This window comes from Lissotriton helveticus, chromosome 1_1 (assembly GCF_964261635.1).
Source record: "Lissotriton helveticus chromosome 1_1, aLisHel1.1, whole genome shotgun sequence".
Lineage (NCBI taxonomy): Eukaryota > Metazoa > Chordata > Amphibia > Caudata > Salamandridae > Lissotriton > Lissotriton helveticus.
The window spans coordinates 1,891,126,936-1,891,151,763 of record NC_136057.1 but is presented as its reverse complement, the minus strand read 5'-3'; the positions used below and the strand labels follow the sequence as shown (position 1 = coordinate 1,891,151,763).

At 42.5% G+C, this 24,828-nt stretch overlaps 1 protein-coding gene across 1 annotated transcript in view; it reads left to right on the top strand.

Annotated features, from left to right (window-relative positions):
• PLA2G4A (phospholipase A2 group IVA) overlaps window positions 1-24,828 on the top strand; it is an 875,644-nt gene that overhangs the window by 786,535 nt on the left and 64,281 nt on the right. Inside the window, exon 15 of the mRNA XM_078642541.1 lies at window positions 10,725-10,909. Within this exon, the coding sequence (XP_078498667.1) occupies window positions 10,725-10,909 (185 nt within the window). The remainder of the gene's footprint in view (window positions 1-10,724; window positions 10,910-24,828) is intronic.

Here is a 24,828-nt window from a genome sequence, read left to right as displayed (position 1 = left end):
ACTGCACACCTTTGCTAAGCACTACTGCCTGGACAGCCAAGTCCGGAGAGATGCCTTTTTCAGCCGTTCCATTCTCCAGGACTTTCTGGTGTGATCTTGGTTCGCAGACCCACCACTGGGGTTGCTTTTGCTGGGGTATCTATTCTAAGGTAAGGAATCTAACACTAACCTGTTTCTTTCAGATGCACAAGTTACTTACCTTCGGTAACGATGTATCTGTAAGAAACAGTAGTTAGTGTTAGAATCCTTACCGCCCCACCCATCCTCCCTGTTCTGCGAACCGATATCTAGGGTTACGGTATCTCCCTTTGAGGGCCCTAGTTTCATGGCACCAGTGTCGGTTTCTTGCATGGCTCTGCGTTCCTGGCGCGGAAAGCTATGTACAGAACTGACGTCAGCGCTCGAGGGCGGCGTCTAAGTACTCCGACTACGTCATCCCGGCAATCACTACGCCGACGGCGGACGTGGAGCCGCAGACGACGCCTGCCTACGTGCAGGGGTACTGCTGACGAAAACTTTCCAGATCCAGTCTGACACCTGGGGATATTCTAAGGTAAGAAATCTAACACCAACTACTGTTTCTTACAGATATATCGTTACCGAAGGTAAGTAACTTGTGCTTTGGTTCAAGTAGCAGTCAGTCCTGGCCTGTTAGGATAGATGAGGAAGTTCCACTGACTGGCTTTCTGAATCCTCCAGACCCTAATGTGTTTTGATGACATAAGCAAGTTGGATAAGAACACCCAAGGACAAGTGTATACCTGCCAACTTGAAGAACAATCTCACCGTGTGAGGAGGGGGCGGGGCCTCATAGCGAGAAGTATCTACGAGGCACTTTTGAACCCCGCCCCCATGCCACCTCCTTAAAACAATATAAAAACCTTGACGAGGCTGGTGCCGATGTCCTGTGGTGTTTTCACAACCTTTAATGGACGTTGGCAGTTCGAAACCTTGAAAAACGAGCTGTAAAACCACTATTTACAGTAGTTTTCAGCTCGTTTTCCCTGCCACCTTGTGATATCGGTTCCTCACCGGGAGACTGTGTGATGGGAGCGGATATTGTGTGCCACACACACGGTGGCACGTGTGAGTTGGCAGGTATGTAAGTGTAAAAGGCATTCACTGGCACATTACATTGGCACATACATAAGGGTAGACGGGTAGACAGAAATATGTTTTACAGATGCACACAGGCTCCCTCATACAGTGCTAAACTCCACCACTCACTGGGAGCGTAAGGGAATGCTGGCAGCCTCGGGTTGGCAGGGCAGGCAGTCGGGCATCTGTTAATGGCCCTCTGGCTGAGGCCAGTTGGAAGGCCGTGTTTTTGGACTCCACCCTTGGTGCACGGAGTGAAAGCCTTAACAAACATGACCCCATGCAAGGCCGGACTGGGAACCAAAACCGTCCTGTAACAAAAACGGCCCCCAGGGGCCCAAAACCGGCCCCCCACCCTTGCGGCGCAACGGGGGATTGCCCGGTGCCACCAACGGCCAGTCCGGGCCTGACCCCATGCACATAAAGTCAGTCCAGCGGGCTAATGTCAGAGGCAGAATGACAATAGGCTGCTCAGACTGTCACAGCATGAGGTGTGCCTGCCTCACTCCGGGTGTGACAGAGGCCTCAAGGAGCTGCCGATGGGAATCCATTAGCACTTACTGTTCAGGGGCCTGCAGCAGGGGAGCATCAAGAAGTGGGGATTTCTAAGGGCCAGCGAGGGAGCGCCTCAGTTTTTTGTCCTACTCCACTCCATGCAAGCAGTGGAGATACATCTGTGTCTGCTCTTCTCCTTTGTCAGTCAGATAACAATTACTGCAGTCAACAGGGACAGGTGTGGCCTTAGTTGACTTTGAAACTGGGAAACCATGTTCAAGTCCCAGCGTCAGTTCGACATTCGGGCAAATCACTTAATCCTCATGAACCTAAAGAAAACAATATGACCCTCTGTAATGTTATCTGGTGCACACATAAAGCTCTCCAATGCCTCTGAGCCTAGTTTATGCTATATAAAACTGCATGTAAGGAAAGTTACACTATTTTTTGTTTCTATTTGCATTTACACACTAGCATAATTACCTTTCTCAGAACGTACAGGTGATACTAACCGCAAGTAAAACAAAAAACACATGTACCTTTCACCAGACTCCGAACATTGCAGGGGCTCTCTTAAGTACTGCAAAAAAAAAAATGAATACCATAAAAAAGTGAGTGTAAAAGGCAGTTTATGTCTCTGCCATATGATGCTTCCCAGTGAACATTAATCGAAACATCCACAGCAAACGGTATGGATAAAAAACATAATTAAACATAATTAAAAGTACGTGCCTAGTATTTTTGATAATTATGTGCTTCCAAAGTATATTTTTTTCCTTGGAATGTCAATTTCCTAGTTAGGTACTGGCACTATAAGCTTTAAAATATTGTATTACTGCAAATGCTTGTCATCATTTAGCTCCATTAACCTAACTAAGCAGTGCATTGTGAATGGTTGCAATCTAGGAATGTGGGGTTCTTTTTTTGGGCTGCCCAGGCCGAATTGTGGCCCCAATCCAACCCTGGATGCTGGTGTGGTGTCTTGCAGCTAGACAGTGCACGGGTGCGTCCCTGTCTGGGATGTTGCTTCATACCTTACTTCCCTCTCACGAGACTGGTCCCTCTTTGTTTAACGGTCTGCCTTCTGTCGGCGTAGCAGGCATGACGCAGTAACTCACTGGGGTCATAAATCCCAATATCCCGAAATAAAGGCTCCGCGCTACTCTGTTCGCTCACGAGGGGTAGTGCAATGTTCAATCTTCACACGTTAGTTTCCTTTTGACTGTTCGGGCGATCAATATGAAAACATTCATTTGCGTAACAGTGCTGTAGATTCAATTCAGCATTTAAAGAATATGCTCTAAAATGTACACAACATTATAGTTCTCTGAACTTGCCGATTACTTTTAGAATGCTGACCTCTATTGGAAGTCCATGTAGCAAAATGGCACTCTGAATTAAATGATATCGTGGCGATTCTTTTTTTATTTTTTTTGTTTTTTTACTTGTACTTTAAAATAAAATCTGCACGGGTGGACTTATTCACGGATAGCTATAAGATGCTGCGTTAGCTCGCTATAAATACGTAGTGCCCTTATGTTAGCGATTAAGTGATTTAGAACAAGCATTGGCATAGCCAATAGGTCTTGTCTTTTGTTTTGCTAGTATGTTTTAGCCATATTGTATATTAGTGTGGCTGCTGTTCAGTATGGTTTATAGTTAGTCTGGTAAAAGGGTGTGGAGTGGAGTGTAGTAAACTTGAGTGCTGCAAGCTCCCGCACCCCCCCAAAAAAGCCTGGTGATGGTGTTGGGATTAAGAGGCTTGAACATGGGAGTGGGTTAACGAGAATATGCAGTAAAAGCAGAGAGTAACACTTATAAGACTGCACATAAGTACGAACCAACTATAATCAATGCAGCTGGCAGCACTAGGCGCTCTACATATATCCACAATATTGTAGTTGCTGTTGTAATCGGAGAGTGATACAAGAGGGACTGCACCGAGCGCTTGTCTGCACATACGTATGAACCTATAATTAATGCAGCTTGTTGTACCAGACGCTGCTCATTTATAAATCTGTATTGTAATTGAAATTGTAATCCGCAATAGCAAAGAGTGACAGTAATAAGAGGGACTACACTGAGCGGTTGGAATACACATACGTATGAACCTGCTATAATGAATGCAGCTAGGTGGCACTAGACGCTATACATACATACACATGGTCATTGCAGTTTACTTAAGCCACGCCTACTGACTATGGCTTTGCGTAGCTTAAAGGACTATGTAACAGCAGCAATTTTTGCATTGGTTGCTGCTGTCACGGCCCTAGAGTCGCCCTGGTACAGCACATGGTGCCTTTCAACAATCGACACCCCATAGGCATTTGTAGGATTCTGGCACATTTGTGGGTACTCATTTAACCACTCTATCCTGATACCTGGTAGGGGATAGAAAAAAGACATTAGAGGTATCAAGGTAGGGCATGTGCACATAGAGGGTGCTGTTGTAGAACCTCTTATTTGAAGTCCTTCTACTGAGTGCCTTTTCGGCTAGGCCCTCCAATAAACAAAGACAAGCTGTACATGTTCCTGCACAAACGTGAACTAACTGCTTATTTATTTGCGATTATAAATAAGGACGGAATGAACATTACTGCAGGTATTAATATTATGGATACAGTACACAGTACTGATAGCTGTGCATGATGAAAATGAGCGAATAACCCTAATGCATGAAATTAGTGCATGTAACGACAGTTATCGTACTAAAGTTAAGTCGTAACAGGTACTCCCTATTCCCAGTGTTGTAGTGTTGCTTTTTGAAGCATGTGTGTTGGCTTTTTCATGTTGGAGTTGTTTCCCCTTCTCTTCTCACAATTTCTTTGCCCGAGAAGAGAGACCTCTTGCTGGTGGTTTCACTTGGAATTATCAATGCCAAATGACTGGGTTGTGGGTCAATTCAAATTTAAGACACAAAGGACAGATGTCATCTGATAAAAGGAGCAAACAATCAGCACGCGCCCAATAAGAGTTTCCTATCTTCCCTGCCAAACGCACTTCATTTCTGTCAGGCGGATAAAATGGACTTGCTTCCTAAATACAACAGTCTTTTGTGAGCTGAAAATGTTAACTATTTATTAGAATAAATATCATGAATAATAGCCCCCGCTTGGGTTAAACTTTGAGTTTGAGGTCACAAAGGCCCAGATGAATGTTCCTTCCACCCAAAGTGTTTAGGTTGAACGCTGTCCATGGGCCTCTGACATTGTTCACTGGCTTGTAATTCTAGAGATAATGATTGTGTTATACAGGAAGTTTTAGGGATTTATTAGTCCCTCTCTGGCTTTGATCAGGCTGCTGTTAGTCACCAGATCCGCAATCCGCTGAATCAGGCTGAGCCAGAGCTGATCAGGGAATGTCTGAGAGAGGAATACCAATGGTTTGTCAATTCTACAGTTATTAACTCTTTTGTTTTCAGTACATGCCTATACATCTACATCCAGTAAAACAAGAAGTAATTTAAGAAAAGGCTCACGTCTCACAAAGCTATAGAACCAGTCATGTACTTGCTAGTGTGTGCAGAGCTTTCTCCTGTGCCACTCTGCAGAGGTTGCTGCTGCCTTCTGTCGTACTTTGAAGTGTGGAATTGTTACCTTTCTTCCATTGTTTCCTCAGCACAATCTGTCCGCGACCAAAAATCAAACGCTATGAAGCAGCCAATGATTCAGTTCAGAGGGGGAGAATAAACAGAGACAACTATGTGTAGGAGAACAAACGGGCCATGGGGAGCGAAGAAATAGGATTTGGGAGGTTAGGGAGAGAATAAACAAGAAATAATTTACAAAAAGGCTCACGTCGGGTGAACGCATCGTTTAATGTAATTTTACAAAGCTGTTTAAAATTACTTTCATTACCAAGCAAACAGCGAGTGAACTGGGACAGGCAATAGACATAATTGTAGGACTACAAACAAACGCTCACAAAAAAGGAGGGGTTTTTGGACGGCTCAAGCGGGGAAGCCAGAGGGGGGTGGGGGAAATCCTCTCACTTTGAAGTCATAGAAAGAAAATTAACACGAAAAGCATCTGACATTTGATTGCGGTCTTTGAATGCTCAGCAAATGTGAGTACATAACAAGAATTACAGCCCAATTTACATAAACAGAAATTAGAGCTAGGAGCAACTGAAAAGAGTGCTATGTGCAGGTCTCTTGAACAAAGAAAAAAGTAGTCGCTTTAACAGTTGCTAAGGTGGTACAAGTGGAAGAGTACAAGGACTAGGGTGTGGCTCCGTGAGAGTAGTCAATTGACAAAAAGGAAAGACTAACCACTCAGAAGCAAGGATTTTTAAAGGACACTGACATAAACCAATGAAAAGCAGTGGGTGGGTTGTAAGCCCAAAAGTATATACAGCATGTCTCGGAGAGACAGCACAAGTGCTATCTAGGCTCAACTGCTTAGAAAGACATTAGTAATATTCGCACATAAATGTCGAGCATTTTACATGGTCGTCGGTGACCACATGACCATGTATGTTTATACTTTGGTTTGCAGTAATCTGCCCTGTACGCATTTTGGTTTTTCAAACCCCAACAAATGGATTGAAGTTCGAGTTGTCTGTGATGTCAGCCTGGGTAATGAGGTGAAAAAGATCGCTTTGGTTGTTAGCTACCGAAGTATAATTTCACTTTCCATATGACTCTCTCTCAGGCCCCCAAACCAATTCAATGTGCCTGGCGATATCAGATATGCCCCCACCCCAAATATAGTATTAAACGTATGAAATAGATATAGGGCCGTTGACTGTTTTATAGAGGTAAAAGGCTGCGATAATACAAACGTAGGATTATCATGGTCAGTAACATTAATGGTTAGATTTAAGACTACATCTTTTTCATTGCAAAGGCGCACCCCTAACATGTCATTGAATTTTCTGGGTGTATGTTGTCATTAGTGGAAAATATTATGCATTTTTAGGAAATATAAAAAAACATCTTGGTCATGGGAAAACACTGCTGGGGGAGTATGAATTGTTGTACGACAATGGGGAAAACCCAAAAATCCACCGGACCTGGGTCAATAACAGTACAAGAAAAAGGTGGTCACAGTGGAATGAAAATATGAATTCTAATCACATCACCCAAAATAAACACATTATTCAAATAGATCTCAAATTCAAGTATATTTATATCGGCATAGGCATAATGCAAACAATCTATACAATTGCACAAAGGTGCTCCAAGGGGAAGTGAAAGTAGTGTGTTTGAAAAAATGCTCATGTGAGGGTTCCAAATAAATTAAATAGAGAAATATACAGTATTTACATTGTATTTACAAAGACCTGTCCAGCCACCTTATTGGCTACAGATAAATAAAGGCACACAGTATTGAAGATATACAGTAAATCAATTACTGTTATCTATATGTGAGTACAGGTATACAATAAGGAACAGTCAACGTTTCGACCCCAATGATTTGTGGAGGAACATGGAGTCCTTAAAACAGGGTCTTCATCAGGACGATAGGAGCCGCCTCATTTCCACGGTAGACGTGTCGGTGGAATAAATCACATAAATAGGGCCCGTAGGCTCCTGTTTTCGAAAAACGAGTTGTCTCAAAATATTGGAAGTTTTTGAAAATTCGTGTAGGCTTCTGGGTCAAACAGTTTAAGCATGAGCCATGTAGCATCGGCAAGGAATATATGCACGTTTTGAATGCAGCCATATGCAAGGGTATTGGAGTCAATCAGGAAGAATCTGACCGTAGAAGAATCCAACCGTGTGTTGTATGATGGCAGATTTGGAGATAAAAAAACTTCAGCTATGATTGCATTTACGGTTTATGTTGGTATTTGATTGCCTTTTCGCGCTTGCGTGGAAATTCAGTAACTCTTTGTTGAAATCCAGCCTTCAAAAACAGTTATTGTGAGAACATACTGATGAGAATTGTAGCTTTTCAGTTCCATGAAACTGAGGGAATTTATTAACTGTACATTGTACTGCAGCCTTGCATCTCTACATCGTAACTGCAAGGACTTGTATTAATGACCACTTGTACTTTCTTTATTATTTTTGTGAAAAGATCTGTTAAATACGAGTGAAATTATAGCCTTCCGTGAGGATGTTATAACTCTGGAGTTGGTGATGATATTGTGCACATCAGTGGGACGTCACTAGGGATGACACCATAAATGTCAGTTAGGATGTGAAATGGAAGTTCATTAGCAGTGCATTGGAGGTTCTGTGTGTTTAAAGTTGTGCAGCTAACCGGTGCTTTTAGGTTTTGGATCGAAGCATAATATCCTTTCCGCCAGAGTCTTTTGTAAATTGGAGGGTTTTTTTTATGATAGCAAAGCATAATATCACTTTTAAACCGTTGTTTTCAGTGGAATAAATATAGGTATACATTTAAATTAAGATGCATACAATGTATGTGGAACGGGAATGCAAGAGACTGTGTAGTTCTTAATTAAAGTTGGGAGGCAGACGTCACAACAATGACCTTAACCCACCTGTCTTTGACAGAACACAAACAGTTGAGTATACCTTTAGTGCCTGCTTTATATGTTTTCCACACCACAAGAGAGAGGAACTTAAAAGGCTTTTTCAGGGTGTAAAATATTGACTGTTGAACGGCAGGGTAGGGCTGGGCGCATTGTACTAATGCAGTCTCCTATAAGGTGACTTTTTATGGGATAATTGGCATGTTGGCTCAAGGAATAGCTTACTGAGAGTATGTTAATGCGGTCGTTTGAGAACAGGGTAGCAATTAAGGTTTAAGTCTCTTTTCACTTGTATTTTTTGTTGCAAAGAAGAATTTTAAGGCTGCTAAGCGACACGAATGAACATTTTCTGTTAGAGTCTGAAGATCCTACTGTTTCCAGTTGAATCTTGAGAACACAGGATCGACCGCATCAAAGACTTGAACAGCCAAGAAGTGATTGACATCATATGCAGTTTGATCTCAAGGCGTCTGCTGTTTAATGCATGGCTAGTCTGTGCTTAATTTGTGACTGTGGTTTCCGGTGTTTGGCACCAACACTTAATTGTCAACACGGGTGCTTGTGACAGTCTGCCACAAGGGGGAGCTGTCTGGCTAATTTAAAGAAGACCACAACAACAGTTAATTAATTCAATATACATTAAAAATGACTGTTACCAGCCGCCCAAGCCAGTCTTATAGCTTTGGGGGCCTGGAATAGCCTGAATTGTCACACTTGTAAGAAAGTGACGGTTAGTACTTGTGTTCTAACTGTGATTGGCAGCATGGCAGGGGCAATGTGTGGTACAAGCTGCTGTGGCCTCCTTACTAGAGCCCTGGCACTTTTTTATTTCTTCAAATTAAGCACAGTTCTAGGAACACACTCGTACACTCTAACCACTCATTGTGTAACCATTAGACCTATCATAGTTGCATTTCCAAATACCTAAACCCCTGACAGGACCCACACAGTTGGAAGCAGTGCGAGAATGTCCTCTGACATTAATGCTTAGTACTAATTCTGTTAAAATAATGCTACCACCATCTGAAGGGAGCTGTAACATTGTGATCACAGTCTGTTTGTAGATCTGTTGTCAGAATTAGAATATTCAAGTACTCAGAGATCCAGTGAAGACACTGAAGTGGCTCAGGATTTATAATTTCTGGCATAAGCCCTCTGCTCCAACATGTCCATGTTTGTTTTTGTGTCTCCCTTTTTAATTTAGATCATTCTACCCTCAGTGGATGGAAGTTCTAATAGTCTTATAGCACTTCTGCATTGGGCTATACTGGTTGTTAAAGACCCTCTTCCTCATTTCAGGCCCACACCTGGGCATATAATGTGGATTCAGGGATTTTAACAACCTGTATAGCCCTCAGCAGTGGGCTATCAGCCTATATTATGTCCTTTCCAGCAGTAACACTGCCCTCTTTGCAGTATCATAATCATGATCTCATCTGCCTCTGGGTACTGCAGTTCTAGTTACAATATAGATTAATCAATAAATTACTGTATCTGTAAACTGATGGTATGTGTTTAGTCCAGAATTTGTATTTCCCATCTGGAATGTTGATTACAGACTTAATACTTCATAGTTTGTTACTGACTCATGGCACAGTAGCGTAACTATTGTGTATTAGTTACTTTGATAGAGGAAAATCCCTACAGCGCCATTATTGCACTGGTCCACTTGCAAGTTGAAAGTTTACTTTAAATCCTTAGTTTTCTCTTATTGCTGATCATCTAAGAATATTTGTACCCAGATTGCTTAACTAATGTCCGCTCATGCCATTTTGGGCACATAATGTTCAGCATTTTTAAAACCAGAGCGGTCAGTAGTGGCCACAATGGTAGGAAAGACCATTGACTTTATGGAATTTATTCTAAATTTTGTTGTTGTTCTAAATTTTCTAATTGTATTTATTGGTTTATTTTTTTACCTCCTCATGTAAACACCGATTACATTCTAAACAAATAGAATTGTTTGGTTGTACTTGGTGCTTGTTTCGATCCTTTTCTAGATCTGTTGGTTTGCTCTAATCTATTTTCCTTTGACTGCTTTGTAATTATTTATTTTCTGATAAGAATGTGTATCATTTGTTCTGCGAGAAATGCTGAATTTACTGCCATGTCTGGTATACAACAGATTCGAATTAGTCCTGGTTCGGGAGCTTATAGTAACTGTAAATTCTAACTAGGAAGATGCAAAAACTTGATGTTTGTTTTTTACTGGACATACAGACTCTTTCTAGTTTTGCATCCTTTAAACTATTCTGCTGCAGAGCACATGGCTGACTGGCTGTGAAGGGGCTTATCGCCATGCAGTGTCAGAACATGATTCAGTTTTAGTGCACCATAGCACTGGGTAAAAGAGAATATAGACTGAATTACTAGGGCCTTGCACTCACCATTTAGCTAGAGGCAGTTAGTGTTTTTTGAGGAATGTAAGGTTTGGATTGCCTTCCATAACTTAGCAGTGATCCAGCCAATGGCTTTGGAAGATAATTGGGAGCGAAGCCAATGGAACACACAACAGAGATAGTCCGCTTTGGGGCGGGGACTGTTTTCATGATTTCTTTCAATCAGGTGATTGGTGTCAACTGCAAGGGACCCCTCAATGGAAGGAGAAAGAGTGTGACTTGTTCAGAGGTTTTTACTCTCATGACCTAAAATTGACAGGTTGGTAATTGTATTGCATTGCCTTTCAGATCCCGATGAGTTTGAGCAGATATACGAGCCGCTGGACGTGAAGAGCAAGAAGATCCACATCGTTGACAGCGGGCTTACGTTCAACTTGCCGTACCCGCTGATCCTCCGCCCACAGCGAAGCGTAGACCTCATCATTTCATTTGACTTTTCTGCCAGGCCTAGTGACTCCAGCCCACCTTTTAAGGTAAATAAAGGAAAAAGAGCAGGATGCTACTGCTATTCCCTAACTGGTTTGCATCAGCTTTCCATATGCAGGCTAATGTGTGGCAGACTTGACCTTTGTCCTAGACGCACCTCAATTGTCACAAAAGTATTGTTGGGATAAAACAGACCGGTCATATATGTGCAAGGTATTTCCTCCTAGCTAAATACAAGCATTAATTACTGTATAGGACTGGTAGTGATGCTGCATGGAACTACTTTCACTGATGTATTTGTGATATGATTGTGTTTTAATATGAAGACATATTTATGTGATGTTCAAGAAAGCCACAGGCAAAATCCTGCTTTAGACCCGTGACGGATGTGTTGCTTGACTTCAGAATACAAGTCAAACCAATTACCACTTCACACTTTAAACCTGCATCAAAATAATATAAAATAGTCTTGTTCACCTTCCCTGGCCTCCCATCTGTCTCAAATTTAAGAGCAACAATGACAGATGCTTTACAAATGAAGCCACTCTGGAAGCTTTGTCTTGCTCTACATGTCCATTCCTCCGTGGGGTTCCTCACCCCATTCATATCATCACCTCATTCCCAGAGTCCCCAGTGGATGAGGCAGAACTAAGCTGGGAGTCAGTTAAGTGTGTAAGTGCGTCATACTATATATATATATATATATATATATATATATTTATATATCCTCCAGCTGCACTTCTGTTCTGAATGAAGACGAGGCAAACCCAGGTAGATGGTGCAAATTTTTATTGTTTTAGCCCAACACCAATATATATATATATATATATATATATATATATATATATATATTCCTTGAAAAGTGGCGTGCTTCTGCCGCTTGCACGGCGGGCGCTCGACCGGGTCGCCAAACCATAGAAATTCAAAAGTACCTGGTGTAGTTTCTTAGAGAAAATACCAGAGTCGAAGCCCAGTTTCCTTATTCAGTGCTCAGGTTTATTTAGCGAAAATAAACAGCCCCAACGCGTTTCGAGGTAATCCTACCTCTTGAATATGTATATATATATATATATATATATTTGGAAAAAAAACAGATGTGCAAAGAGTCAATCGGTAAAACCAGCCGAACGTAAGAGATGTGCCTGCTTCATCCTTCATATTCATGCACTGGGTTCCTGGTGAGCCTTCGCACGATGGCTAAAGTAAATTCTCCTAGGGTCATATTCAGAAGGGTTACCTTTGTGAAGTGTAGGAGCAAATAGTCAGCTGTTTAGGTCTCGCCTGTCAATGCGCATGCGCATTGAGCTTGCGAGACTAAGGGGGCTTAAACAGACTTTAACCAACTTGCAAGTCGATGGCGATTCCTTGCAGTGCCCGTGAAATTCAAGCTCAATGCGCAAGCGCATTGACATTAAAAGCGCGTGCACATGCCACCAGCCGCCTGCCTTGCATTACACATCAAAGGCAGCCCAGCCTCCCTCCCGCAGCCCCTGCTGCTTCACACCCTCATCGCAGCCTGAAATCGCCGCCTGTTCACTCAGCCGCACTCCTCCCACACCCCCGCTCCGCCCCCTCCCCTGCCTGCCGTGTCGCATTTCTCCTCCCCCCCTCCCCACAGCAATGCCCTCCGCCGTGGCTCGCTAAACTACTCACTGCCTCCTCCCGCTCTCCTTAATCCGCTCTCCCTCCTCCCACACCCCCGCTCCGCCCCCTCCCCTGCCCGCCGTGTCGCATTTCTCCTCCCCCCTCCCCTTCTCTGTCTTCCCTCCGTCTTTTTACATAGTTATTCAATCATGCATCAAAGCTGATTTTTACAAAAAAATAACTGAACACGCATGTGCTCTTGGAGTGTCTGTTCTCTTTCAAATCCCATCTTTTAAGTAAAATTATGCTCCCTGTGACATTTCTCCTCCCCCCTCCCCACAGCAATGCCCTCCGTCTTGGCTCGCTAAACTACTCGCTGCCTCCTCCCGCTCTCCTTAATCCGCTCTCCCTCCTCCCACACCCCCGCTCCGCCCCCTCCCCTGCCCGCCGTGTCGCATTTCTCCTCCCCCCTGCCCCTTCTCTGTCTTCCCTCCGTCTTTTTACATAGTTATTCAATCATGCATCAAAGCTGATTTTTACAAACAAATAACTGAACACGCATGTGCTTTTGGAGTGTCTGTTCTCTTTCAAATCCCATCTTTTAAGTAAAATTATGCTCCCTGTGATGTTTTAATTTAATGAAGGTGAATATTTTTATGTCATTAATTTGCTGAACTCATTCCGAATTGGCGTGACCACGATGTCCTCGATCCGATACAATTACTTACGTGTCTCCTTCCATTGTGACCGGGGTGGCTCTAATAAAATCACCCGTCTGTCTGACCACAGTAACTAGATCAGTGCTGGCCTGCCTTCCCTCCGTCTTGTTTTTTGTTTTTTTACCCGATCCGCCCCCTCCCCTGCCCTAGGTATGGAAAACCAGTGACAGTCACCCGGTCATAAGTAGGGAAGTGAGGGGCGCAGCAGGGAGAGCAGCTCGTCCATCCCTCTCGGTCTCAAGGGGTCTGTTAAAAACTTTGTAATGAGCCCTTAATGGTACGAATTTTAGCAATAATTAAAAGCTGCGGGGTACAAGACCAATAGCTCCAACTTTTCTAATGCGAGACCTATTGCATTTCCAATGCTTGTTTTAATTTTACTCCATTTATATGCAAAAGCATGCTTTCTCCTCAGTTCTGTCACATGTACCATCAAAGAGTTCATGCTCTCAATGCATTCAGAGTATCAATGGAGTGGATGTGCTACTGGAACACCCAGCAGTCGCTGAATGCAGAAATAAGTCATCAGTAAGATTTGCATGTGGACTGTATGGATATTAGATGTTTTTCAACAGAAAGGCATGCTTACTTTCCACCATTATTAACCCACACGTGTGTTGCCAAGGCTTTTTCAGTGTAGAAAATGTTAACCTCATTTCCCTATTGGGGAAAATTGAAATGGACACATCAAGTATTTTGGAACAGTCAGTTATTCTGCTCAGGCCAGGGTATTAGAGGCATGAAATCCCTGTATCCCCTACCTTAACTTCTTTAGTGCGGGGGACAGCTATGGGTGATGGTCACACACAGTACCTCCACAGTGAGGCTGTCGGACAAACGTTTAAAAGAAGTATCCGGTGCTTGCACCAGAGCTTTTCTTTTTTAAAGGTGGGCCAAAGCGCAATTGGGTAGTGGGGTAGCCGTCGTCGTTTCAAAAAACACCTCTGCTTTGCAACCTGTCCTTACACATTGGGGCCTTTAATTGCTTAAAAACATGGTGCAATAAATGAAAAAAATTATAGTGTGGCAGTCCCATTTATCTTAAAGACCCTCCCGAATCCTGAAGTCAGGCCTGCTATGAATACTGACCAGTGAAACCTCCAGGCTGGGCTTTAAATAGGCAGTAACCGGCACAAGGGGGGTGTGCCTGCACTTCTCAGCTCTGCTGCAATCCCTGTTTAATTTGTAAATGAATGAGTGCCGGTGCCCAAAGCTCTGCGGTCTGCACTATTAAATGCCGACGTGAATAATACGAAGACTGGGGTTCTCAAATCCACCTCGTGGCTTTAATAATCTAACATCGGTAATTTCCTGCTCCTTATCTCACTTTGTCGCGGCTTTTCCGTCTTACTCTTCCTCCTCCTTGTCCGTTTGTACTTTTATCTCGAAAATGGGCAATACGATCTTGATCTAGACCTCACCTTCACTGACCGCCGGCACCAAACCATAAGGCGGGAAATTGGCTGCACGTGCACCGTGTAGCCTGTCGGAGTCACGCCGGCTTACGCACAATGGCGCCTTTCTGTTATGATCAAAGGCGGATAAGTCATTTTCCATTTCTAACTCGAGGTGATAGTGGATGTGTTTATGAATAGGCGAACGGAGACTGTGGTGGCTTTCACTCGCTCCGACGCCATTCTTTCTCCTCAGCAGTTAGTCACTGTGTACAGGCGGCTCGAGGGCACGCACTGCCATTATACCAGGAGAACTCCCCCTTTGCACACTTCCTTCCACCACGACCATTTCAGACTTCTGACCAGAGTGTGCGCGGAGCAGAGGCGCAACTAGAGCCACATTTCGGGGTGGGGGGTGTTTAATAAAAAAATTGCGGGGGCTAATTCTTCCAGAAGTAGGCAGAGTGAGCTGCAGGGGCTCTAAGAAGGGATGAAAACACAACAAAGCGGCTCCAATAAGTCGGTTGCCAGCACGGGAAGCTGTCTCAGCCCGGGCTGACATTGGAGGGGGGGGGGGGGCGTTGAGCTCAATGGGCATTGCGCGCCTGGTGCGGAGCGTGTACTCTGTTGGTTAGTGTGAAACACACTGTTACCTCGTTTTAGTAGGCCGTTTGTATTAACTCCTTTGATGAGCAGTCTCGTAATTACGTGCATTTGAAGTGTGCTTCTAATTAGTCTCCGCCGCCCACATACGTTATGTAGGTATAAACAAGAGCTCTTTCAGCCCCAGCTGCTAATCAGATAGCCAGCTTAACTTTCGCCATTAAAAACGACCCTCAGATTCAGCAATTGCGCAATTCACATACTATTCTGCAACGTTCGCTGCACAGGCCCGCATACTGTACTGGGATGAAGCCACTGGTACCACGCAGACGCACGGGTCAAACCCCGAGGCTGAACAGGCTGCAGTACCGTCCACGTGTTAGGCAACTGGTGCTGCATAGACTCTCGGATCAAGCCAGTGTACCGGATGGTTTCCGTTGTCGGTCTGTTTATGAAGTCAGACACCTGGTACCGCATCAATTGCCAGGACAGGCTGGAGTCTGCACTGACTACGATGGTACCGGGACTATAAAGAGTCCCCAAGTCAGAATCAGGCCACTAGTAAATAATGTACTCGGAGGTTAGCCCACTGGTATATCACAGGCTCCTAGGTCAGACTGAAGGTACCACCCACAGTATTACCTGCTGGAAAGGAGCATATGCATCGCGCAAAGTTAACATCCATCATCCTGGTGGTAACACTAACACACCTAGCTACCTACACCTATCTCTCTCTGATAAATCCAGCTCTATGACCCACTCTGGCTGGAAGACAAGGTTCCACTTTCTCGAGTGGCACTTGCAAAATTGTAAATATGCCAACAGCAGCATATTTTTAAATTGCTCCAGGAGCGACCAACAAGCTTCAGAGTAAAAAGCCTGACAGCCAGGAAAATGTTTCATCTGAAAATTGTATTGTGTTGTTCTTTATTGTAGAATTTCTGAAGTGCGTTCCTGCTTCTTGTTGAGTCCCAAAGCACTTACCGACTTGTCAGGAGATTAGTGCACTATTTCACCAGAGCAGGGGAGAAGGTGTTGCTTGAAATTACATTCATTAGAGTTGTGTTTCCGCGTTGTGTGAGAGACATGGAGATTACGCTCCTGGCTTGGCACTGCACTAATGTTGGTTTTACACATGTGTTTTAAACACAGGAATGTGAGTAACCTTAATTTTGCTCTTGAAATAGCACAATAGTGTTCAATTAACATTCACTTTAAATTCTGCTAGTCTTACTTGAGTCTTCACAATCATTGCCGTTGTAATTCAGATACTGCTCACAAAGAATACCACTAGCCTTCAAATAGTGGTCTGTTAGTATTCAGATATTGCTCACAAAGAATACCACTAGTCTTCAAACAGTGGTCACAATCAATGAGACTAGCCTTCAATTTGCCCTTGAAATAGCACAAGAGCTGCAAATAAACGCTATACGAATACTACTAAGCTTCAAATACTAGTCTTCTGGAATACTACTTGTCTTCTTTTAGCAGTCAAAGTGTTCATCATGTATTTGAAGGGAAGTTGAGTAGAACTAGTATTCCTCATTTGCATATTTCGGCTTGTGGGCATACTACTTAGTCTTCATGCATACTAAATAAATACTATATTTTAATAGTAAATGAATACCGCTTTAACCACTGGCATCACACTAAGTGAATATCTTCCATTTTGGTGAGGGTAGGGGCACAAGATTTTACACAAATGATTCATTCATTATGTTTTAAGATTCAGGTCTGTCATGTATTTGAGAAGAGTCAGGATTTTATTTCCCATATGAATTCTTGATGGTTTTTGATGCTTTATTCTTTTTTGGCATGCATTCCAAAGCTTGAATGTCTTTTATGAGCAGGAGCTTCTGCCTGTACATCTTTTTGATAAGTGGGTTTTGTCAGCCGTGAAGCCATCTTTACTTTTGATTGTATAATCTTCCTACCCCTGGAAGTTAGTAGAGAGCTTTCAGAGTAGGGATTAAATGGTCTCTTCTGTTTAGGTTAAGGATTTGTCTCTCCGCTTCTTTCTGTTTTTTTTTGTAGCCTGCATATTAGTTTTTTTTAAAGAGGTTTCCACATAGAGCCAATTCGCATAGTGCTTATATCACTATAGCCATTTCCACCTGCATACTGTGAGAGAGGTCCACTTAGAGAAAATACTTCAAAGTATTCTCATTGTGTAGGACTCTCATCACTTTGCAGTGAGAATTTTGAGTCTGTAATACGCCAAGATTTTTCATTTAACGTAGGCTGTCCAAATACCATAGAACTCAAGAGTATTGGTTGTACCATAGCCAGGCGATCCACATGCATTTGAGTTTTTCATAAGATTACTTTGAGATGATGCTCAAGGATCCAACGTTCCACAGAAATTAAACCTTCCCAGAGTCTAGAGGTCATGACCTCAAAAGGTGGTTCTAGTTTGAAGGCGTTCTGTGAATCCTGTACGTAGTTGTAGCATGTGAGGTTGGAAGAGCTCATAAGGCTGAGAAATAGGGTTAGTTAGAAATTAAAAGTAAGGGTGTGATTGTTCAGCTTGTGGTGTGATACCTACTTGATAGTTGTATGATGAATAGTTCAAACGAAGGAGTGTAACTATTTGTGAGCTAGCTATAAGGCAGGATTTTATAATTTTCAGCACAATGCATTGGGATACCTTGTCGTTGGGCTGGTAAAATGGTGGTCAACTCTGCCAAATGATGACATTAGGTGTAGTAGTTAGACCAGCAACAACATTAGGGCCTACGTAGATTTTGAGGTAATTGTATGTTAGTGCTGATTGGGGCCTGAAACAGTTTTACCTGTCAGATAGTAGGCTGTGTTTTTCAATAAAAGATGAGATTTAGGAGAGAGCTGCATTTTCTGTAAGCTTACCTTGAAGAAGACCATTTGAAATGTGTCTGTACTTGGATGTGACTACATGGTCAAGACCCTGTCTGCTTTTTAAATATTGGTTTAGTGAAGTATGTTGTCAGGTCATCTCATAATTCACAAGTTATTACTGAAGAGTTGATGATATCTCATTCTGGTATTGTAGCAGGAGTCTCAAGTAGAATGGTTTTGAAGATGTTGGGAGGGTAAGGGTCTCCTGTGTAGTCTTTCATGTTAATGCGTTTGATTCGGTCTTTAGTTACCATTTCAGTAAGGAAGTTGAATGAGCATTGCGTTGGTTGGATTTACCACCGTGAAGTTTAGATTAACCCACCCCTATATGGGCATTTAGACCCCCGGTTCTTGGTTGTTGATTATAGGTATTATTTTGGGATGTGAACCTGGGCAGGTCTTTAAAATTTCCCTATGACCCTACCCCCCTCGTTATTGTTGTAGTGGATTTTTGGATAGCCAGCTTAGGCAGGGAAGGTTGTGCAGGGTTGTCATTGCTTGCCTTTCAATGGAAGTAAGATTTAGGCAAGATGGCGTCTGTGTGAGTAGTCACGGCGGTTGTGCTCAGCGGTCTGGGCATATGTTATCTCAAATACCTTCAAAAACTTTCCTATGGACTTATGGAGGTGAATATACAAAACCGAAACTCCGCGAAACATTAGCTTAATCAGTTTTGTTGTTCCGGGTTCTATCTATCTGTCCAGCGGACATACAGCGACCACCAACCAGCTGATTATTGGAGTCCAGAACTCGAACCCTCAGAGCTGCGAAGAGGGAAAAAAAAAACTATATACCACTGATTTTTTTTTTTATCTCCGATTTTTGATTTTGAATTATCTACCAATCGGCTATCCACTGCTTCCATAGCCTCCAGCTGCACAGCGCTTCAGTGTGGGGTAAGGCAGTAATTTTTCACTACGCTTAATTGTGACATTGTGGGTCCGAGACTGTAACGGAGGCGGAGGAGATTGTGTCCTGTATTGCTGCAGTTCTTCTTTCCTCCTGTTTACCCCCGTTTCATCCCGTTCACCCCTCGCCTCGGCGCGGCGTTCGAGGCTTTCCTCTACATTTTTCCTGAAAGAGCCCACACGTCACCCGTCTCATCCGTCCCGGCTGTCCTGGTTGCCTTCTGCTTCTGCCTTCTGCCTTCTGCTTGCCCGATTCTGCACCGGACGGGACGGGATGGGGCAGACAAACAAACAAAACTATTCTGACGATACGGGCAACACCCGCGCCAAGCCGACGTGTCAGCTCCCGTCTCTCCCGCTCTCACCTGCTCTCCTGCTTCCCGATTCTCGAGCGTCAGGCATCATCTGCGAACCTGAGGGTGGGGTTTAAAGGTGCTGCGTGTCCCGCGTTTTCATTTGCTGTTTGTCACGGGAGACGGCCAGGCTTCGGACAACAGGGCAGAGTGTTTAAAGGAGGGGGCGGCAGCGAGAGGTATTTCTGGAAGGATTGAAAGTAGATGTTAAGTTAGAAATGCCAAAAAATGTCAAACGCTGCCAGATAAATACATTTAAATTTAAAAGTGAGAGCACACTTTTATATCCTGAATAGTCAAACTGTCGAATAAACTGAATGTTATCAGGATTTAAATGGAGGAAATGGAGATGCAGGCTTAGCAAACTCAAAAACCGGATTTTTACTGGTACTCTGTCCTCCTTTGCACGATTCAACTCTGTTATAAATAACATATTAATTGCCTTATCTGCTCCATCAGCAAAAAAAAATATCTTCGATCTTTCTCTATCTGATCTAACGTATACCCTCTTAGAAAGCTATTCGAGAGAGTCTGATGAAAAGGATGATAAAAACGCATTGAGGAGACATTGTATCTGCATCTGCATCGAGAGATCCCTAGCAGGATCTCATTGGAAGACATCCTCAACATCGCCAATATCTCGGTCAGCGGACACCGACATGGATAAAGACAAAGATAGAACGTCTGAAACGGACTGCATAGACGGAGCATTCAGGGAGGGTCAACAGCCCGCACAGAAAGAACAAAGGAGCCAGAAAGAACAAAAAAATCGGACAACACAGGCATTACAGGCATCTACAAATCAACCTCAACCCAACAATATGGCCCATAATAAGGGGGAAGTCGATGTGATTGAAGGTGGTGTTATCTCCTCACAAGAAGAGAGACCTTGTCTGAATGGTCAAAATGTGTCCAATGAGGAGAGCGAAGAGGCTGAGGTCGAGGACAGGATCAAAACTATCAAGCATAAAGGTCCTGAAACTAGAGGAGCTAGAGCGAAGGAGAGAGTCACTATTAAGAATGAATCTCAAGAGAAAGAAAAAGAGAAAGCAAAGACTAAAGATAAAAACTCGGACAAAAACTCGGAAAAAAAGCTGGAAAAGGAAAAAGAAAAAATAAGGAGAAGGAGAAGGAGAAAGAAAGAGAAAGAGAAAAAGAAATGAAGCTGAAGACAAGCGACAAGAGTGAGGTAGCGGAAGACAAAGAGGAAGTCGAAGAGAGCGCCAAACTGGAGCTCATAGCAAAGAAAGCACAAAGACTACAGACGATAAAAAACTTAAAAGCTACATCTAAGAATACTGGTCTTACAGGGACATCCCAGCCTCGAATATCGAATATTTTCAGCCCCCTACCTAAAGAACCTTTAAGGGATGCAACAAAAAAAGAAAAACTGCTGGATCTACCACAGTTTTCAGCTCAAACCAAAGACTCTAGGAAGCTAGATTATAACTGTAATCATACTCAAAATAATCCCTCAAATGAAAGTATCTCTAGTATGAACTGCAACCTCACTACAGGAGAAGGAAACTCACATGAAGATTCAAGCACTGGAAGTGAAGAGACAAGGCTACCTCTAGAAGTCGAAGTCGACACAAAAAAAATCAATCAAGGAGATCTGCCTGATCAAAAAAAGTCAAATCAGAAAACAGAACTTTTACAATCTGCTAATAACATGCAATGCACTTTAACAGGGAAAGACTCGCACTTAGCAAACTTATCAATCTCCGACGAAGATTCGGAATCTGAAATATATCAAACTGGTATATCTATTTCTAGCGACTCTAGTGATTCAAGTGAACTAAGGGACTCAAGCGAATCAAGTCTCGATGTACAAAGAGAGACAGTATCTCTAGAAATCACTGGTTTCAGTGACTCAAGAATAAGTACGGAGAAAAGTCTCTTGGGGAAAAAAAGAAATGGGAGCGGAAAAAGTCGGATAAAATATAAAAGGAGTGAAAAAAATCTGTTAAATGAAGAGACCACAGATCCCAGGAACAATACCGATTACGATAAAATTAGATCCAATCCGACTCGAAAAAACCCAATGAACAAATCGGCTGAATCAACTGACCCTTCACTGAGCGAGGTGCTCATATCCATAAAGAATCTGCATGAGGATGTTAAAAAAGACAGTCTAAAAAATCGCAAGGCCATTGGAAAGCTACAAGGTGCTGTGAAAAAAGTTGCCAATATCTGCTTGGAAATGTCGGACAGAATGGTTATGGTTGAAACTCGTACTGATAATCTTGAAACCGATGTTATGAAACTTCAAAAAAACGAAAAAGAGCAAGATGGAATAATAAAGGACCTAATGGCTAAGGTAGAAGGTCATGAAAATAGATCTAGAAGGAATAATTTAAGGTTCCTTGGAATTCCAGAGACATTCGAGGGAGATGATGCCAGAGGGGCAATGATTAACATCCTTAAAGAATCATTCCCGGAACTGGAAGCCTAGGATATGGCAAGGGAGATACAACGGGCCCACCGCTTCCCCTTAACTCTTTCAAAACACCCCAATAAGTCAAATCAATATCCCAGAGCAATGTTGGTATGCTTTGGAAACTTTGTTCTCCGTGAAGCAATTTATGATCTTGCAAGACCAACAACACAAAGAGAACATAAGGGATTCAAGTTCTTTGTGAGACCGGACTTTGCTTACTCTACTGTAGAGCGCAGATGGAAAATGCGCCAACTATTTGATCCATTTGAAAAACTCGGAGCGAAAGTATTCTTGCAAAATCCGTCACGCCTGAAAATCGTATACAAGGGTTCAACAAGAACATTTAACAGCGAAATACAAGCGGAGGATTATCTACGCAAAATTACAGAGACTAATCCATGAAACTCTGGGAAATAATATCAGGATATGTAAGAGGATAAGATAAACCAAATCAATTATCCCACCTCTTATTCATGTATAAAGTTTAAGGTATAATTGAAGATTTGTTTATAGGTTGAATAGGCTGGAAGACAAGCCTATCCAACTGCTAAAAGTGATATGTTAGCGGAAATATTTAGGCCGTAGTTTATTTGAGATATGAGAAATATGTAATATACATTTATGAACCAGCCCAGCCCGCTGGGCTCGCTTACACTGATGTCACACCCCTGGTCGCAACGAGACCAGGTAACCTTCATAGGTGGTGGTGGGTGGGGGGTGGGCGAGAGGGGGGCGTCGAGCAGATCAGGTAGTTTATCGACAAATTCTTCAACGAACTGAAAGAAAAGTATTATCATACAGACACAAAAACCAGGATTTATAGATGGGTCCATTAAAAATATTATCATTAAATATTTGTGGGTTAAATGACATCAAGAAGAGGCAAATGGTAGCAGTTGGCCTACAGACTACTGGTGCTAATATCGTATGCTTACAGGAAACCCATATTGAAGGCTCACAATTACAAATATTAAACTCACTTGGATACAATCTGATTGGTGCAACTACACAGGGTATGCGGGCAAGAGGGGTAGCACTTTTGGTTAGAGGCAGAGGGTTTAAGTTTAATCAAACAAAATCCGATAAATTGGGAAGATGGGTGATCACAGAAGTTCATACAGGGCAATCCTCATCAATGACCATCTGCACAATTTATGGATGTAATAATGATGACCCCCTGGTAATTAATAATGTCTCCAATGAACTTACTAATTGGCCACTACCACTTATAATTTGTGGCGACTTCAATATAAATCTTTCACATGATTGGCCCACAAAAGACAATTGGCATTACCGTGGTCGAAAATCAAAAGTCTTTAAAGCAATCAAGGAACTATGTATTACCCATGGGCTAATTGATGCGTGGCAGACCTTAAATAGTAATTCCAATGATCCAGGGTATACATATTATTCAAATCCACATCATTCACATGCTAGACTTGATTACTTTTTAATATCTAATTCAATCAAAACTTCCTCAAAAATAGAAAAGTTACCCCGAATTATGTCGGATCATAATCCCTTAATACTCACACTTGAGACAACATTCTTGATACAGACGCCACAAACTTGGACCTTTGAGAGGTCTTTGCTCCTTGAGAGTGAATATTGTAAACATATGAGAATCTGAATCTCAAACTTTTTGATGGTTAACAACGGCAGTACAACAATAGATTTCGTTTGGGATGCTTTAAAAGCAGGTATTAGGTGTGAAACTATACAATATTCACTCCAGAGCAACAAATGTGCAAGAGAATTACTAAGACTCTCACAAGAGACCTTAAAGAGGTTGGAGGAAGAGCTTATAAGGGTAACAAGAAGCTCTTCATCTACTACAGAAGAGATAAGTAATGCACAAACTCAGGTTGCAATAGCTAAGGCATCAATTACAAATATATACATCAATAAAGCTATTTAAAAAGCTACTGCTCATCGGGAAAAAATATACGAGGTTAGTGAGTCGGTTGGTCAGCAATTAGCAATCCGGATGAGACAGCAGACTACAAAAATGTAATACAGGAAATTCAAGACCCAATAATCGGTAGAGTAACTGACTCAGAGAAGATCCGAGAAGCATTTTGGTGTTTTTATAGTGCTCTCTATACAGAAGAGGGAGAAATAGATAAAGAGAAAATCGCTGATTATCTAGATATAGATGCCTATGATAAACTTAACACCGAAGACCAGCTAATCTTGGAAAAGACCCCCCGACATCGAGGAAATAAGAAAAAACGTAAAAAGATCTTTCTCGTGGGAAGGCAACTGGAGTAGATGCTATCCCACTTGAATTTTACATAGTATTTCTGGATCAACTTCAAGAAATCTTGTTAAACCTATGCTTACATTTATTTAGAGGAGGGCAACCCCCCAATTCATGGTCTACGGCTAAAATCGTGATATTCCCTAAGAAAAACAAACCTCCCGACCAGATGGGCTCTTATCGACCCATCACCCTAATAAATGTAGATTCTAAAATCTACTCCAAACTACTCGCTAATCGTATTTCATCAATAATTCATAAAGTTACATCCACAGTTCAGCACGGCTTTATCCCTGGGAGAGACACTACCGATCACACACGGAGAGTAATTAGCTTGTTTGACTACACCCAGGTGGCAGGAGACCCGATGGCACTTATTTTACTCGATGCCGAGAAAGCCTTTGATCGGGTCTCCTGGCCATTCTTGTGGCAGGCAATGTCCAAGGTTGGCTTCAACCATACATTTATACAGGCAATACAAAAACTTTACATTAATCCTCAGGCGATGGTGATGGTTAATGGTGGTAATTCAAAAGTATTAAACATCTCGAGAGGAACACGGCAGGGATGCCCTTGCTCCCCGCTGTTGTTCGCTCTTTATATTGATCCCTTTATTAGGAGACTACAAAATAATAGCATTATAACTCCGATTCAGACAAATGAATACTCAACAAAAATTCTCGCCTATGCAGACGATATTGCCATTGTCACTGCTAACCCAAACCTGGCTATGCCAATTATTGAACAAGAGGCACTAATATTTGGCACTATTTCAGGATACGCTTTGAATCGAGGGAAAACCCAAATAATTATTAACAAATGTGTTATGAC